Genomic DNA, 17,287 nt, shown 5'->3' on the forward strand with positions numbered 1-17,287 from the left:
GATTGTACCACATTTGCTTTCTCGAATGCAGCCCTAAAGTTTGAGTTTGCGCAAAAGAACATTTGCCGATGTGGTGACGCCATTTATGCGGTATTTGTGTTGTTTCCAAGCGGGAAGGAGCAGAGGCAAATCATCTGCAAATCGTTTGCTAGCCAGAATATTCGGATTGACAGCAGTCTCTCCGATCACAAATCGTTCTTAGGGGGATTTGTTGAAAGACGAAGATGCCGCGGGAAATCATCACACTTCAGCTAGGACAATGTGGAAACCAGAGTACGGTCAAGTGTCTTCCCTCGCTTCAGATGTAGCTAACGTAGCCTGCTGAGCTAACCTAGAGCATGTTGTTGTATTGGTACTGGACAGGTTTGGCCAAGTAGCTAGGTGCTGTCACACCATACGTAAACAAGACCTGATAGTTAGCTATCAAGAAACTCAGGAACTCTCTCTCTGTCTCCTTCCCTCTCTGTCTCTGTCTCTGTCTCTGTCTCTGTCTCTGTGACTGTGACTGTGACTGTGTCTGTCTACAAACAGCTACATCAGGAAATGTGTTGAGACCCCATGCATTGTTTGGATGTTAATTGTCCTGTTCTCTTAAAGTTGGTTTTGAGTTTTGGAAGCAGCTGTGTGCGGAACATGGCATCAGTCCTGAGGGGATAGTGGAGGAGTTCGCCACAGAGGGGACCGACAGGAAGGATGTCTTCTTCTATCAGGTATAAAAGAGCTTAGGTAGCTATGTTAAGTAAGTGGCAATGCCTTCAAAGTATTTGCCAATTGCTGGCCCTTGTGCTCGAAAATAATAGTAAATAGTAGTAAAACTAAATAGTTAGTTGGGTGGGGTTGGTTTTGTCTAAATGGTCGGGGCATAACTGCCATATCATGTTGCTTTCATATATAGAAGAACAACTATACATGGGTAAGCCAACACTACTGTTGAAGTTGTAAATAAGCCAGCCACTTTACAGAAAAAGTCTAGTAGCTCTGAGGTAGAATGGGAAAAGTGAGACGATGATGATGCAGCACACATACTTATTGTCCACTAGATGGGGCAATTGTATAACCCATGGCAGTTGGGATTACAGCTAGTTACAGTCACTTCCAGACTGATTGCCTCCTGATATTATTTACTGATACTGATATTGCATGCCTTGCTACTCTATGGTAGAAGTAAGCCTTTTTACCTCTCCATACAACCCACAGGCAGATGATGAGCACTACATCCCAAGAGCTGTACTTTTGGATCTGGAGCCCAGGGTGATCCACACGATCCTCAACTCCCCCTACGCCAACCTCTACAACCCAGAGAACATCTACTTGTCAGAGCATGGCGGGGGTGCGGGCAACAACTGGGCTAGTGGCTTTTCACAGGTGACTGTGTGAAATAAATATGGATGGAAGGAAGGCAGGCAGGGTTGCAAACTTTCACGCATTGATCCACACACTCCCGATTTGGATCCCCCTCTCACAGTCTCATGCCAGCAAGGCAAATCTCATACATTTACCACTATCCTACTCACAATCTGAAATACACTATCATTTGATAAATTAACCACTGGCTTGTAATTTGCACTGTAGAGACTTGCATGTCTCTCTGGGTTATTTTCTGCCTAAACCTGCGTTCTACGATGTAGCACACACCTGGCTGGTGGATATTCCGAACTCACCTCCGTGTGGACCTGTGTACGGCTGCGCTGCTTGCGTGAGCATATTCGGAAGGCATTTCAATGAGTCCCTGGTGACATAAAAGCACTTCAATCTGAGGTGTATGTTCTATAATGATAGTAACATATTTGAGCATTTTTTCCTCCCACTGCTGATCACGAGTCACAGCAACATACCTAGAATTGCTTGAATTGAGCTTTATGAGGCAAAGCTATTTTTGGGGGGAGAACCCCCAGACCCTCCCCGACAGGGTTTTTGTGTCCACTCTAATAATATCAAGAAACCTCACTCTCACCCACTTCTGAAAGTTGGCAACCCTGGGAAGGGGTTATAATGTACTCAGTCCTAGTGGGACCAGGGGCAAGAACATTTTAGAGAACAGAATCTTTAACCTTAAAACAGATTATATTAACAAGAAGTGTATTCTTTATTAGCATGTCATGTTGGGGATGGTAGTATTAGCTCAGAGGTCCCCCTGTTTAATTTGTCACAAATGTATATATACTGTGCCAAAAATCGATGTTTTTTTAAATGCTCTCTGATTTGTTTGGCTTGTCATTTGCAGGGTGAGAAAATCCACGAAGACATATTTGATATCATCGACAGAGAGGCGGATGGCAGTGACAGTTTGGAGGCAAGCCCCCGGTTTCTCAGTCCCTGATTGGTTTACAGACGCTGCTAATGGGGGGGTGAAAGGAGGGGGGGGCGGTGAAAGGAGGAGTCTGCTGACTTGTGTAAATTAATGTCTGCTGGAGCTTGGGAACACTCCAACAAAGTCTCCATCTCATTTTCACACACTGACTGCAGTGCATATCCTGTCTCACATGAGGAGAGTTCTGGGGGAAAATGAAAAGAGGAGGGGATTTCTTCCTGCCTTAACAGAATTAGACACTTCCTGATTGCCTCCATATGTGGCTGATGTTATGTGACGTGTGAAGGAATATCGTTTTCTTGTGCTCTGCAGTTCAGCGGCGGTGGAAAGCAGGCTTTCTTTGGGCATAGAATGAGGAACTTAATAGAGAGTACTTGTAAGATGTGAGCCCACACATGTCATCTTAAACTAGTAAAGCTTGTGCCATGCACTGTTATTTCTAGCTTTTTTAAAACTTTCCTAAATTGCCAGCCCTAAAGTTGCCTCCCTTAAAACAACAGCAAGTTTACCCACGGAGGTCTGTGTAATTTATGTTGCTCATTCTCGTTATGACCCCACATTATTATTTTGTGTGTGTGTGTGCGAGTGTGTGTGTGTTTGTCAGGGTGTGGTGTGCAGGGTGTTTGGTGTTAGTAATAGCTAGCTAGGCTGGAGTTGAAGGCAGGTATTACAGGGCTGTGTGTGGGAGGGAGAGAGAGCCTCTTTGTGGGGTGGGGCGGCCTTTCCACCTACAGGATGCGTGGAGAAAGAGGGAGGCAGGGACTCACACTCACTCACTCACTCACTCAGACATACACTCACCAAGCACTTTATTAGGCTGGCTGACAGCCTAATTAGCTGACAGAAGTGGAACCTAATGTGTTCTTCTGCTGTTGTAGCCCATCCGCCTCAAGGTTTAACGTGTTTGCATGTGCATTCTGAGATGCTTTTCTACTCATCACAATTGTACAGAATAGTTATCTGAGTTACCGTAGCCTTTCTGTCCGTTTGAAACAGTCTGGCCATTCTCCGTTTACCTCTCTCAACAACAAGATGTTTCCGTCTGCAGAACTGCCGCTCACTGGATGTTTTTTATTTTTTTATTTTACCATTCTGAGTAAACTCTAGAGACTGTTAAGTGTGAAAATCCCAGGAGATCAACAGTTTTAGAAATGTCTGTCTGGCACCAACAATCATGCCATGGTCAAAATCTCTGAGATAAATATTTTCCCCATTCTGATGTGAACATTACCTGAAGCTGTTGGTCTGTATCTGCAGGATTGTGCTTATTGGCTGATTAGATAATTGCAGGAATGAGAAGGTACAGGTGTTCACCTAATAAAGTGCTAGATGAGTGGATATGCACCCAACACACTGAGTATATGGGAAATAAGTCCTGTTTTTATTTTTTGTTACAGGGGTTCGTCCTGTGTCACTCCATTGCAGGGGGAACAGGGTCTGGTCTGGGATCCTACCTGCTGGAGAGACTCAATGACAGGTAAGGATACGCACGCGCACACACACACATAGAGTAGGATGAGTTCCCAACTTGTAGAAAGGTAGAGAATAAACTGGCCCAATTCTAGCATCACATTTCCAGTGTGTTATTAAACACTGCACTCTCTCCCTCTCCCTAGGGGCTCCTTTAGTTTTCCTCTGTCATTGGAGCCTATTCTGTGGACTGGTGTGTGCTGATTCCTCTGTCTGCTCTCCAGGTACCCGAAGAAGCTGGTCCAGACGTACTCTGTGTTCCCTAACCAGGACGAGATGAGCGACGTGGTCGTGCAGCCATACAACTCACTGCTCACACTGAAGAGGCTCACCCAGAATGCAGACTGTGTGGTGAGCAAGAAACACACACACACACACACACACACACACACACACACACACGTGCATACTGCCACCTGTGTATCTTGTTTTCTTCTGGTTATGCTAGTATGGAGAGTAACAAATAGTTATTTCCTGGAAAAGGAAAATCCTATCAATCCCACACCCATCTGATTATGATGCAACATCCGGCTTTTGAACGACCCCTTGTGCCCTTCCGTTGTTATGTGATTAAGAGGAAAAGTACAAGCTGAAAATATTTTTTGCACAAGCAACACAACCTTTTGGGATTCTACTGTAGGTCCATACAATTTAGCGCTATAGATAATCGGCATATGATTTAGCGCTATCGATAAACCCCTCCCCCCCCACACACAACATCCTGTGGGAAACATGGTATTACTCATATCCCAATAACCTCCCCTCATCCCCATCATACCACTTTTGCTGATCAGGCGTAACAGTGATGTAGTATGCTTAAATACAGCGACCAGGTTTCTAAAAATGTTTCAAGACTTTAACTGACAACACTTCTCCAACCACACTCTGCAGACTTTCACTGCTAAAATGCTTGGTCACTGCATAAAAACGCTGTTCACCCACGTGGTGACTATACCTAAAAAAAACTATTTTAGGATTTCGAATGAATAAACACTGTGGTCTCACCTGGATTCAATTCTGTGGATCCTGTATTTGATCAGAGACTCGAAGGTCTTGATGCTGTAGCCGGTCTGGCCTTCACCCTGGCGCTCAGAGACGAAGTACACCTGTTGGGGAGGCGTTATCAGACTGGGTCGCACAAACGCGCCCAAGCAGCTACTCGATTGGCCTCCAGCAGTCAGATCTCCCGCTGAGATACAAAGTTATAGATCCCGGACTGAGCCCCCAAATTGTAATGGAAATTTAACCATACGGTCCTCAGGTGAGACAGGAAACCAGCAAGATGGTACACAGTATTTACTCGTTAATAAGGTTTAATCAAAATAGTTTGCAAAGTATTGACTTCTTAAACAACAGTACACAACAGAAGTGTTATGAGAGCTGTCCTGGCAAGAAACCCTCAATTCTGTCTCACGAACATCTTATACTTGGACTGGGGGCACAATGTCAGCCGGCCCCCCTCCGAGGGTGGCGTGATTTACAGACAATGAGCTGGTGTGTACCTTATCTTTCTCAGTACTAGCAGATGGGCACCCTATCTAGTCAAGTGGCAGATTTAGCACATTCTGTACTGAGAAGTAAGGTAAGATTTAATCAGAACACAATATCCAAACTTGCATTCATGTAGAAACTCTAGAGCAGTTAGATCAGATAACATACTGTTAACCTCTTAGTCTATGACGATAGTACAGGTACAAATCAACTTAGGATATACTGATTATACACAGGAATAACAGGAAGACACGTTAGAGCATTTTTAGCCATTACAATAGGTATTCTCAAAAAAACTCAATTTAAAAAGGCATGCATTTCACTTGTCTCAGACAAGTTCCCTGGCAACAACAACTCACGGATGGGCATGGGGAAGGAGGGGGATGGGGGGGGGGATGAGCCACATTAATAGTTTTTAACGTATGATACGGTCACCGAAATAATTGTTTACCCCGCAGCTCTTGCGTGAGGCTAATGATGAAACCAGGGAGCGCAGCGCCAGCGTTCAGGAATTACCCCCCTGGATGATTAAATCTGAGTCTTGGGATTGATGGTTGTATTAGTCCGAGATGCTCTGACAGTCTGATATTGTTTCCTCTCTAATATCTACTTCCTCTAAGGGCTTGCATAAGGCCCTCAGGTTTATTGGGTTAGCTCGAGGGCTAATAGAATCTGCAGAAGAATTGGTTCCCCTGTTAGTGAGGCACAGTGAGCCTCTCAGCAGACCTCCCCACATACACAGCCCACTGTGTCTACTCTGCCCATCAGGCCTGGACGACCGCTGTCAAAGACCACTGTTACCCAGTCTCTCCCAGTCTTACTACAGTTGAACTGTCTTTCCTATGTGAGGTTCTAACTGTCTTTGTCTTGTCGATCCCCCTGGTGCGGCCTCTCTTTCTTTCGTGACCATGTCACTCTTGTGGTTCTCTCTCCTGCTTTAATGCCCAGTCTTCCTCCTTGTTACTGTTTTGTTTCGACCTCCTAAACCGTCTCTTCTTATATGACATGTGACCCTTGTCTCTATGTGTGTCAGGTGGTGCTGGATAACACAGCTCTGAATCGCATCGCCACAGACAGACTGCACATCCAGAACCCCTCCTTCTCCCAGATCAACCAGCTGGTGAGTTGATTGACAGCCGTCACTCAGGGCTCAGAGCATCCACCTCTGCTAGTGGCTCTACCCTGGCTTTTTGTTCAGTGGGGTTTCCAACAGGGGGGAAATATGTTCAAATGGAAGTACTGTTTGAGTGAAGTTGCTCAACATGACCCAGGAATTAGGCAAAGAGTGTGCGTGAGGTAGACGTGACGCCAAACAAACTCGTTTGACGAGTCGCTCGCATGTCTGGATGTCACACTCCCCAACAGCTTTTTTGAAATGTTGCTGAAAGATTTCAGACAGAAACGCCTATCATCCTCCTGCCAACCTTCCACACATGCACTTTCAAGAATGGAGTTCGTTATTGAGATACCCACCTTGCTGGGCAATGTTTTTGATGTGTGACGACTAGCATTATTTCCCTCCAATAATGAAAAGCAAGCCTACTTTTCAAGGTTGAAAACCATCTTTCTCTCAATAGGTTTCCACCATCATGTCAGCCAGCACGACCACCCTGCGTTACCCAGGATACATGAACAACGATCTCATTGGTCTGATTGCATCACTCATCCCCACACCCCGCCTCCACTTCCTCATGACTGGCTACACACCGCTAACCACTGACCAGTCGGTGAGCAGTTTTCAGTGACCGCATAAATGCATCCTTGATATTACAGTCCTCGAGACATTCCCCTCGCTAAATTATCTTTCAAAATCATAATTTTTTCTACTGAAAAAGGCACTCTTTTCACTCTTTCATAATACTGCATCCTCCATTTTCCCCCTGTCCCCCCAGGTGGCCAGTGTGAGGAAGACCACAGTGCTGGACGTGATGAGGAGGCTGCTGCAGCCCAAGAACGTCATGGTGTCTACAGGCAGAGACCGCCAAACCAACCACTGCTACATCGCCATTCTCAACATCATCCAGGGAGAGGTGGACCCTACCCAGGTGTGTGAGAGAGAGAGAGAGATATCAATGCATTTATATCAATGAACCGCCGAGGGCAATAGAGCAGTCTGCAGCATACTGGAGACAGGACACATCTACCCTGAAAGTACATCAGGGTACAGCATTGAGCAGTAATATCAACTGTTGCGACTATAAGACAACTTCCCTTTCTCACACTCCGTCACTGGATGAAATGAAATGTCTGCTGATTGCAGTTGATCTGGTGCTTCCGTCCCCAACCAAGGATGGTCTACAGCAGCACTCAAGATCTTCTGCACAGATTATTCCATAACAAAGCCATCTAATCTCACTACAGAGAGATTAACCTAGCGAATAAACACAATTATTAGACCCAACCAAATTATGAGGAAAAAAATAAAACAATTACATGACCCATTGGAAAGAATCAACCAAAAGACACAAAAAGTAAACTGGAATGCTACCTGGCCCTAAACAGAGAGTGGCGGAATACCTGACCACTATGACTGAACCAACACTAAGAAAAGCTTTGACTATGTACAGGACAGACTCAGCGAGCATAATCTTGCTATCAATAAAGGTCGCCATTGGCAGAGAAGACAGGCTATGTGCACACTGTCCACAAAATGAGGTGGAAACCAACCAAACTATTTATCTGTACTTCAACTATATGCACATTGATAAAACCCTGTACATCAGCAATAATATAACAATTTAAATGCAGAGAGAATCTTATCTTATCTATCTACAAGTATGTGTGTAACCATTGGTTGTGATGATTCCATGACTGCAGGTCCACAAAAGCCTTCAGAGGATCCGGGAGCGGAAGCTAGCCAGTTTCATCCCCTGGGGTCCCGCCAGCATCCAGGTGGCCTTGTCCAGGAAGTCCCCTTACCTGCCCTCCGCCCACCGTGTCAGCGGCCTGATGATGGCCAATCACACCAGCATCTCCTCTGTAAGTCCCGCCCCCACACACCCCTTTATTATATCTTACACCACTTTCCTTGTGCTTGGTAACCGGGCAACATCTATAAACCTCTGCGGTGAATAGATCATAGAATCGATAATGGATGTCATGAAGAGGGTGTTTAAATGTCCCCCTGGAAGTGACGGTAATGAGGCGTGGTAATTGAGGTGTATCTGGTCATGGCTGGTTATGTCACTGCTTCCCCCTCTCTCTCCACAGCTGTTTGAGCGGACGTGCAAGCAGTATGACAAGCTGCGCAAGCGCGAGGCCTTCCTGGAGCAGTTCCGCAAGGAGGACATCTTCAAGGACAACTTTGACGAGCTGGACAACTCCCGCGAGGTGGTCCAGCAGCTCATCGACGAGTACAGCGCAGCTACACGGCCTGACTACATCTCCTGGGGTAATCAGGAGCAGTGAGGACCCCTCTGGACCCCTGGGTCCCACTCTACTGCCCAACCAAGGGGCAGGGCTCTGAGCTAGTTGCCTCCTCTCTTGTGCCACATGCTGTCATTACAGAGTCCTATAGATTAACAGATGTCTCAACAGCTTCTCTTCCCCTTGTTCTGTTCTGTAGCTGTTTGGGACAAACCAAAACCTATATTACTGTGCCTGTATCCAGTCCCCCACTGATGGTTATGAATAGTAGTGAATAACTAGTTTTCTCTCTGACACACACACTCTCACTCGTCTTTTCTGTCTTCCGATTCTGCTCCTCTTGATCCTGGTCTTATGGATCTCATTGCCTTGTTTTGGTCTATTTTTATACTGCATCATGGTTTGTGTGTTGTTGCTTTGCAGTGATAGCCTGAGAAACACCTGTATACGCTTACGGGTTTAGAAATGACAACATAATAACCCCCTCGCTCCAAACATTTCTGAAATGTTCTACCTACTCAGTATGCTGTGTGCTTAAATGAGTGCACACAAACACCATGATGATCCCCACCAGACACCATGATAGTAGACACAAGATACAAAACACCTCATCAGTTCCTGCTGTACATAATATGCAAGACCATCACAATTTTAAATCACACTTATACCAAACCAGCTGTATGGCAGTGGTCACTGCTAGGATAACATTCAACTTGTTTCCTGTAACTGACTACATTTGTCGGATTGTGTCTTTACACTGGTGCAGCACTATTGAGTTGAACATGTCAACCTGGTGCCTGTGTGTATACTTTCTTAAGTGCATCAAGGAACATGTTAAATGTACAATATCTCCTATGTTTTGTCATCCCAGTGTATATACCGTTTCATGTTGAGCCTTTGTGTATGTTTGAGTTGTGAAATTATTAATAAAGATGTTTTTCTAAGACAAGGTGTCACTGGTATCTGTATGGACCAAACTGGCAAGTATGATCGTTGCAACGAGGATCTTGTCGTACTGTTCCTGCGTCATCAATCTAATCCCACAAGAATTTGACCTTTTAAAGTGAGTCTCTAGTTTCCCAAATACCTAATAACATTTCAGGGTAATGCTACACAAAGCTTTATTACTCACCTGGAGCTGTTGTACACCAACACCACTAATCCTGCATCAAACTCCTCACTACTTTAAGGCTCATTAGCACAGAGGAACGCAGAGGCACTCTGTGACATTTGCTCAACCAGTCCATTGTTTTCATCCTGAGACTCCTTTCAGAGGCGGCTTTTAAAGCTGTGGCTGCTGGCGCCAAAACTTCACCCCTCTGCAGAAAGTCTCAGGTTGAAAACAATGGAATTGAACTGCTCCAGTAGGCATCAGTGAGTGTGTCTGCAGATTTCTGTGGGAACGAGCCCTGCTTGTCAACGCAATAACACCAAGCACAAATATGGTACAATGGAGCTGCTTTTATTAATTACATACAGTATTTATAGTTTTTTTTATTGCACATCCAAGTTAAACAAACAATAGTGCAATTGACTATACACACGTTACATAAAGAAGGTACCATGCAGCATACAAACAAAGCAAAGTCATCTTTAGCTGGATTTCTTTCCTTCCTCTTCATAGTTACATGTAGCTCAGACACAGTGAATGGAGCTGCCTGCAGCTGCAGTAGAAAAAGCGACGGACAGTGCCTGCATACAAATAAGGGTGTGCGTTGGCTAATCCAGGCCTTCCTCCTGAGGAAGACCACAGAGTCTGGGGGTGAAGGCCAGGGGCTGGATGGGCCGTCGTGGGTCTTGATGAGGGAGACAACATCCCAAGAAAACACCACCAAGGTGGCGGTCTGGGGAACTAAAACAATAGCCTATTACAATACAAGACAATAACTAAAAGTTTGAAGTGAAGTGGCCTTTTGTCAGAAAGTCAACTGAACAATGGTGGTGGCTATGGATACCAACTGGCAATATGATATTGGGTGTAAAATGTTACTTTGTTTTGAGTGGATATTTTCTATCTAACATAACATATTTGGTCCATGTTCAAACACATGACTTTGCAACACTTTGGCTACTGGCTGTAAGTCTAACACCCAGGTCGTGAAACCAGAAAGGCAATCCGCTGTTTAGTAGCAGGGTAAGCTACACATGATCAACATCTCTGATCAGGACAGTGTCCTAATGGATCCAAAGAAGAGGCATTCATGGTTTTGTGATCATTAAAAGCTAAATCTTAAAAATACAAAACACAGCTCGGTCCTCGATTAAGACATAAAAAGGGGACAAACAACTCAAACTTATAAAAACAAAAACACACACAATGTGTCACAAAGTGTACAGTACATACACATAAATGACACTCAGAAAGCATCAATGGACAGAACACCACTGGTTCTGTATTTGCACAGCAGGGGGAGGGTAGATGGGGGTGTATCGTGGATTAGTGTCGATTACACAATACAATGTGATGGTCCATATGACTGACTTGAGGCTGACGTGGGCACATAGATTCTTATATGCCGCTGCTTATAATAAAATAACTATTTGAGTTTAATCTGCACAGGCAGGTGTTAAATCTGAAGGTTTTAGACCAGTATAACAACTACAACAAATCTAAATGCTCCAATCAAGTGTTAGCCAAAGTGGGGACACAATGTCATGTTGAGTATTACAGCTCAGGCGAGAAGCACAACCAGCCAGAAATCCGAGCATTTGGTATAAACACAGACGTGTCCCGAGATCCTTTGGTTTGTGTCAAACAGCATTCGCCCGGCCCCTGAATGTCTCAGCCAAAAAAAGTTTCCCATCCTTTATCACACACAACTGATAATCCCAGGGGGAGGGGTTTCACTAGATCTCCATGACAGCCAGAGTGACTTACTGAACTCAACATCTGTTTCCAGTTCAAGTTCACACAACTTGCTGCATCAACAGTTCCAGGTAATGCAAGCCTGGCTGGGGTCTTATAAAAAAAAAAAAAGGACCCCTTTTTCAGAAGAGTGTGTGTGTGTGTGTGTGAGAGAGAGAGAGAGAGAGAGAGAGGGGGAGGTGACCGTGTTGGAGTGAGGCTGAGTATTCCCCCCCACTATTCCAGCAGTGCATGAGGGATCATTCTCTAGGAAAGACAGAGCACAGAGAGAGAAGTACCCACCAACACTGCCCCCCTCCCCTCCCCGCTCCTCTCCTCTGACACAGGGGAGTAGCACAGCTTATGTTTTAACAGTTTGTCAGCTCTTGCCACTGGGCTCTGTCACTCTCTAAAGCAATACGTGAGTCTCAGAAGATCGGGGGATATGCCTTACATTGAGTAGGTGGTGGGCTCTAATGTGTGGTAATAGAGGTTGAGTAGGTGGTGGCGGAGGGGGGGGGGGGGCTCTAATGTGTGGTAACAGAGGTTGCGTGACAGGATGGGTGGAGACGGACGACACCTCATCAGGACCCACAATGGTTTCTGTGGGTTTTTAGTCTCGCTTACAAAACAGGCCCCCTTCTCCGGCCCTCCTCCCCTCCTCCCCCTCTCCTCCACTCTCCTCCACTCTCCTCCCCTCTCCCCTGCTCCTTCAGTTGGAAAGCTCTGCGAGGTTTATTTTCACGGATGAGGAGTAAAAACAGCACTCTCTTTGTTTTGGCTGCTGTGCTGTTCCCAGTGGAGGAGACGCAGGGTCCAGAGGGCTGGGGGGGCTGAGCTTGGCAGAGGCTGTGTGGAGGACAGTGGGGGGGGGGGGGGGGGCTCCTCACACCGGGTGCGAGGGCAGTTCCAGCAAGGTGGGGGTGGGCGTCGGGGGGAGGTGGTGGAAGCCCACCTCAGTCCCCTCTGTGATGCCCGTGTCATCCCCTCTCCCACGCTGGCGACGGATGGCACTGAAGTAGGCATTCATCAGCTGCATGATCTCAGTCAGCTGTGACAGACAGACAGGAGAGAGAGAGAGGGAGAGAGAGAGAGAGAGAGAGAGAGAGAGAGAGAGAGAGAGAGAGAGAGGAGGGAAGAGTCAGAGTGGTGGCACAGTGGTTTGAGGAGTGGCTTTCTCAGTGTCTGTGTCTGGCACTGTCACAGAGGGGAGGGGAGAGATGATGTCATCCAGCTGCTGGAACAGAATCCCTCACGAGATGTTCAGAGCATGATGTGCTTTGGCATAGTCTGCGGCAAGAACAAGGGTGCACACGCACACAAAGGCGGCGCATACAGATAGATATTTCATTATTGTGTCATCTGTTATTCAGCTGGGTTTTTATAACAGTGGTGAAGGTCACACTGAAAGATATTACATTGGCTCATTGTGTCATTCAGTCATGCTGACCCCTGGGCCCTGACCCTGTTAATATCATAACCATCACCGCATATCCAACTCTTCTCCTAACACTGTGAGCCACAGCCTAACCCTCGTTCTAGCTTAATCCCTACCCCAGTCCTACAGCTCCCAGAGCCTTACCCTAACATCAGCTGCTAACCTTGCCTTAACCCCTCACTCTGAGCCTTACCATAATCACCCCATGCAAATCTCTTCCTCTCTAACTCCCTGCCCATCCTGCTCCAAACCTATGCATTTATGACAGAGCAATGTGTTCATAAAAAACAGCGCCCTCTTTTAGTTGCCCTTTAATTTGCCTGTTCTGCCGCACCAATAAATAAATAAAAGCCACTTTTGTTTCCCCCATGAGAGATCACAGAGAGAGCTTTGTTCCGCGTGGGAAGATGCAAGAAAATGTGCCGGGTGAAGGGACGATTTGTTCTCACGGAAAAAAAAAGAAGAAGAAGCAGTTTGGGGAAATATCCGGGTTTCTTGGAAATGTTTTGGGCTAATATTTTAGTCTGACCGCAGTAACAGACTCCCCCCCCAGTTGGCTATTTAACGGGAAGTAAAAAGTCTAGTGGTTGGTTGATTCTGGTTGGAGTGTGAGTCAGGTTGTGTACTCTCCAGGGATTAATTACTGTGGGTGGAATATCATGAGCAGACACAGCGTGGTTGATTCAATGACATGTGCACAACTCATTACGGTGATAAGGAATAAGAGGCTAATTCAGAACATGCATCATCTCACTGCTGCAGGCCAACACATCTAATCTTTACAATGCAGGAGATGCACTCAAACGGAATAGGAGAGTAGACATCCACTCCTCCTTTCGCATTTGGTCTTTTTCTGAAGTCGTTGCGGGGATCAATAGAGGGACACAGAGGTGGCGACACACACACAGACAGGCAGAGGTGGGGACTGAACCCTGGCCTCCAGCGTAGATCGCTCATATTGCTGTGAGCTGCTAGTAGTACAACGTGACCATGTTCAAACACCCTTTTTCAGTTTTAATTTCACCCACAGTCTACTATGCAGCTATGACATCACAGCTGTATACACACATACGCACACGCACGCACACACAGCTATGACATTACAGCTGTATACACACACACACACACACACACACACACACAGGCACACACACACACACACACACACACACACACACACAGGCACACACACACACACACGTACACACACACACGTACACACACACACACACGCACACACATGTGCACACACCCTAGCAGTGTGTCCCACTGGGTGTTGTGTTCAGATGTCTACCTTGGTGGTTTCAAACAGCAGGTCTCGGTCGCCAGCAGTGATTTTGAAGGTGTTGCTGTCTGAGACGCCGTAGGAGCAGATCTGGCCGTAGGTGAAGGACTCCAGCGCCTCAGCCTCACCCTGCCTGTACAGAGACACGGACGTAGCAGCCACACCCAGCCATAGCTTCTGAGAGAAACTTCCAGTTGAGCTCTAGAGGGGGAGGGAGGGAAGGAGGGAGAGAGAGAGAGAAAGTAATTAGACCAGGGCAATATGGTCTACGTTTCTACTCCATTATCCAAGCAGAAAGTGGCGACTGAATTGACAAAGGAGACGTGCTCACAATGTAGAAGTCCACCTCGTAGAGTGTGCAGCCAAACCCTGACCACTGGCGTGCGATGGTGAGGTAGGCGGCCATACTGTCCCTCCGGCTGTACCCTGCCAGGCCCTTCCAGTGCTCGACGACGGTGCCCATGATGGCCGCCGCCTCCTCCTTCAGCCTGCTGCGGAGCCACAGGTCCTTCTCCACCTTCTGCTTGTGCACCGCGGTGGCCGTGTGGCTCCACAGCGCCCCCGCCAGGAGGCCTCCGGGGAAGCGCTGCGGAGGGGGGGGGGGGCAGCCCTGGGCCGGCGTCTGGGTGGCGGGGAGGGCAGGAGGGGCCGAGAGGGACAGGAGGACCCGGGCCTCCACCATGTGGCCGGGGAAGAGCTCGTCCAGGGAAGGGCAGGGGGAGTGGGTGCTGAAGTCCCCGATCACAGACTGTAGCCTCAGGGCAGCCAGCGCCTGGAGGTCCTCCTCACAGGCTGGGAGATGACCTCGCACCACCATCTCATGGCACTGAGAGAGAGAGAGAGAGGGAGGGAGAGAGAGAGAGAGAGAGAGAGAAAGAGAAGAGAGCGGGGGGGGGGGGGGAGGGAGGGGGGACAGTGCGTCAGTAATGTGTTCCCTCCATCCATCATAACTGTACCCCACCCTGTTTTACTCAGACCCATAACTATTTTATAACTGTCCTCAGGAAGAATGTACTAATGAACTCAACCCCGGCTGGCCCGCGGCCTCTCAACAGTGCAGCCAATGGCCTTACTCATGTTTCTAAAGCATTGTGTTTTATTACTATTGTGGATTGTAAGACTTTAATGACTGTTAAGTAAAACCTACTTATAAAGTGAAATAGTAGGAATGAGTCATTGGCAACCGCTGTTAAAATTAGGTCCCATTATCAGTCCTGGAACAGCCATCGACATCTGCTATAATTTGATAGATGAGGAGAAAGGGGAGGCGTGTTACCTGTTCGAAGAGGAAGAGATACTCGATGCTGTCTGCAGATATGCTGTCTGAGTCCAGCAGGCAGTACAGTTTGAAACAGAGTCGCCACTGGGAGTCTGAATCTGGCTGTTTGGCAGAGAGGCTGGAGAGCAGAGGAACAGAGGGGATTATGAGGGGGAAATGGGTGGGAATGATACACACATTAATATACACACACATACAGACACATACACACACACACACACACACACGTACACACTTACACGTACACGTACACGTACACGTACACGTACACGTACACGTGCAAGTGCACACACACACACACAAACTCCACTTGGCCTGTTAAATCAAATGCAACCCCATCCCTTCCAGACTGTGACAGCATCACTTGCGGTAGAGGATGACTAACAGCGGGTTTGCGAACGTTTATGTTTACCTTGTCACTCAGCTTGGACACACACACCTCTTAGAAAAACACTGATCCCTTTTATTCCAGTTCAATCCCTTATCTGTTGGTGTGAGACTTTTGCCTTACACAAGCAAATGACATCAGCTTCACCTTGACTGTACAACGGCTGCACTTCCATGCAGATAGACACAGTGACACAAGTCCAGTTTCCCAGCATGTTGGGCGTTTGACAAATGACAAGGCAAGGTCATCACTTATCACAGACATGGATAACTTTCAGTGTGGGAGTTGGACCAGAAGAAGATAAATACACAAACCACCCCCTGAGTTTCAGGGAATTCTATTCATTCTGACAAGCTTTCTCAGCACAGGCGTAGAACGTTTTTGTTTTTTTTCATATTTACTTTTCAAACCTGGTCAGGATGTCTGCGATGATGGTGCTTCCCCCTACGGGCCTCTCCCACAGTGCATTCTGCTCGAACAAGGCAAACGTGTTTCGGCTTTCCTGAAGGCCCAGCTTCTCCAGAATCCTCCTCACCACCTGACAGAGGAGAGAGGGGGAGCGACAGGATCTTAGACCGGTATACTGACAGACAGTCCCCGATCCTCGGTGGGGACAGTGTTAACAAAGACCTACGAGAGGAGAGGGGGGTGCTTCTCAGCAGAGACTGTAGAGAAGGTCGGGTCCCTCACCTCATTGGCGGTGGTGTGAGAGCTGATGTGCAGCAGGCAGGAGCCTGGGCCTGGGTAGTGCACGGTGCACAGCATCTCCTGCCTCCCCATCAGCACCTGGATCTCCTCCCAGGACGGCACACACTCCCGACACCTGGTCTTCTCCAGGGCCTCCACGATGAACGACGCATAGTTGTCCATCTCAGAGTCAGGACACTGGCTCTGTATCCTGCAGAACAGACAGAAGAGACATGGGAGTGAGCAGGGTGTGTGTGCGTGTGTGTGTGTGCGTGTGTGTGTGTGTGCGTACGCTAATTCAGACTAACTGAAACTGTACATAAAAAGGGCAAGCTTCAGTATGTCATTCATGTTCAGATTGATTCAGGGCCTGTAAAACGTAATGTTATTACAATTATAGGCTTTGCGTCATCCTTTCGATTCAACACAAGAGTTCTTTATTTTCTTTGGGGTTGGCAATGCTAGAGAGTCAATGAGGCGAGGAATGACAAATGTTCTCACTTCAGCTCTCAGAGAAGACTTAAAAGGCTCGACGTCCCTCGATCCTTCAAAGCGGAGGGAAAAAAAGCCAAAGAAAACTTGTTTGACTTTGGGCAGCTCTCTGAACAGGAAAAGGTGTTTCCGCTCACGTGAACCAGAGTGACCCGCCGCTTCCTCCCAGTGGAGTGACCAGGGAAGGTGTGTGCGTGTGTGTGTGTGTGTGTGTGTGTGTGTGTGGGGGGGGGGG

General features: G+C 47.2%; 2 protein-coding genes across 2 annotated transcripts in view; one reads left to right on the forward strand and one right to left on the reverse strand.

Moving 5' to 3' along the window:
- Window positions 1–112: 112 nt before the first annotated feature.
- On the forward strand, window positions 113–9,526 carry tubg1 (tubulin, gamma 1). Its single transcript, XM_080524601.1, has 11 exons — window positions 113–273; window positions 598–710; window positions 1,198–1,365; window positions 2,225–2,293; window positions 3,709–3,788; window positions 4,006–4,132; window positions 6,306–6,392; window positions 6,850–6,999; window positions 7,165–7,317; window positions 8,090–8,251; window positions 8,483–9,526. Exons 1-11 carry the CDS (start codon window positions 225–227, stop codon window positions 8,678–8,680), a joined length of 1,356 nt encoding a protein of 451 aa, XP_080380727.1. The 5' UTR covers window positions 113–224; the 3' UTR covers window positions 8,681–9,526.
- A 2,692-nt stretch (window positions 9,527–12,218) lies between these two features.
- plekhh3 (pleckstrin homology, MyTH4 and FERM domain containing H3) overlaps window positions 12,219–17,287 on the reverse strand; it is a 28,603-nt gene continuing 23,534 nt past the window's right edge. The window contains exons 8-13 of the mRNA XM_080523859.1: window positions 16,564–16,771; window positions 16,275–16,411; window positions 15,483–15,603; window positions 14,538–15,032; window positions 14,216–14,407; window positions 12,219–12,534 (exon numbers count right to left, since the gene is read on the reverse strand). Of these exons, the coding sequence (XP_080379985.1) occupies window positions 12,370–12,534; window positions 14,216–14,407; window positions 14,538–15,032; window positions 15,483–15,603; window positions 16,275–16,411; window positions 16,564–16,771 (1,318 nt within the window). The 3' untranslated portion in view covers window positions 12,219–12,369. The remainder of the gene's footprint in view (window positions 12,535–14,215; window positions 14,408–14,537; window positions 15,033–15,482; window positions 15,604–16,274; window positions 16,412–16,563; window positions 16,772–17,287) is intronic.

This window comes from Nansenia antarctica (genome assembly GCF_963989245.1).
Source record: "Nansenia antarctica genome assembly, chromosome: 2".
NCBI lineage: Eukaryota > Metazoa > Chordata > Actinopteri > Argentiniformes > Microstomatidae > Nansenia > Nansenia antarctica.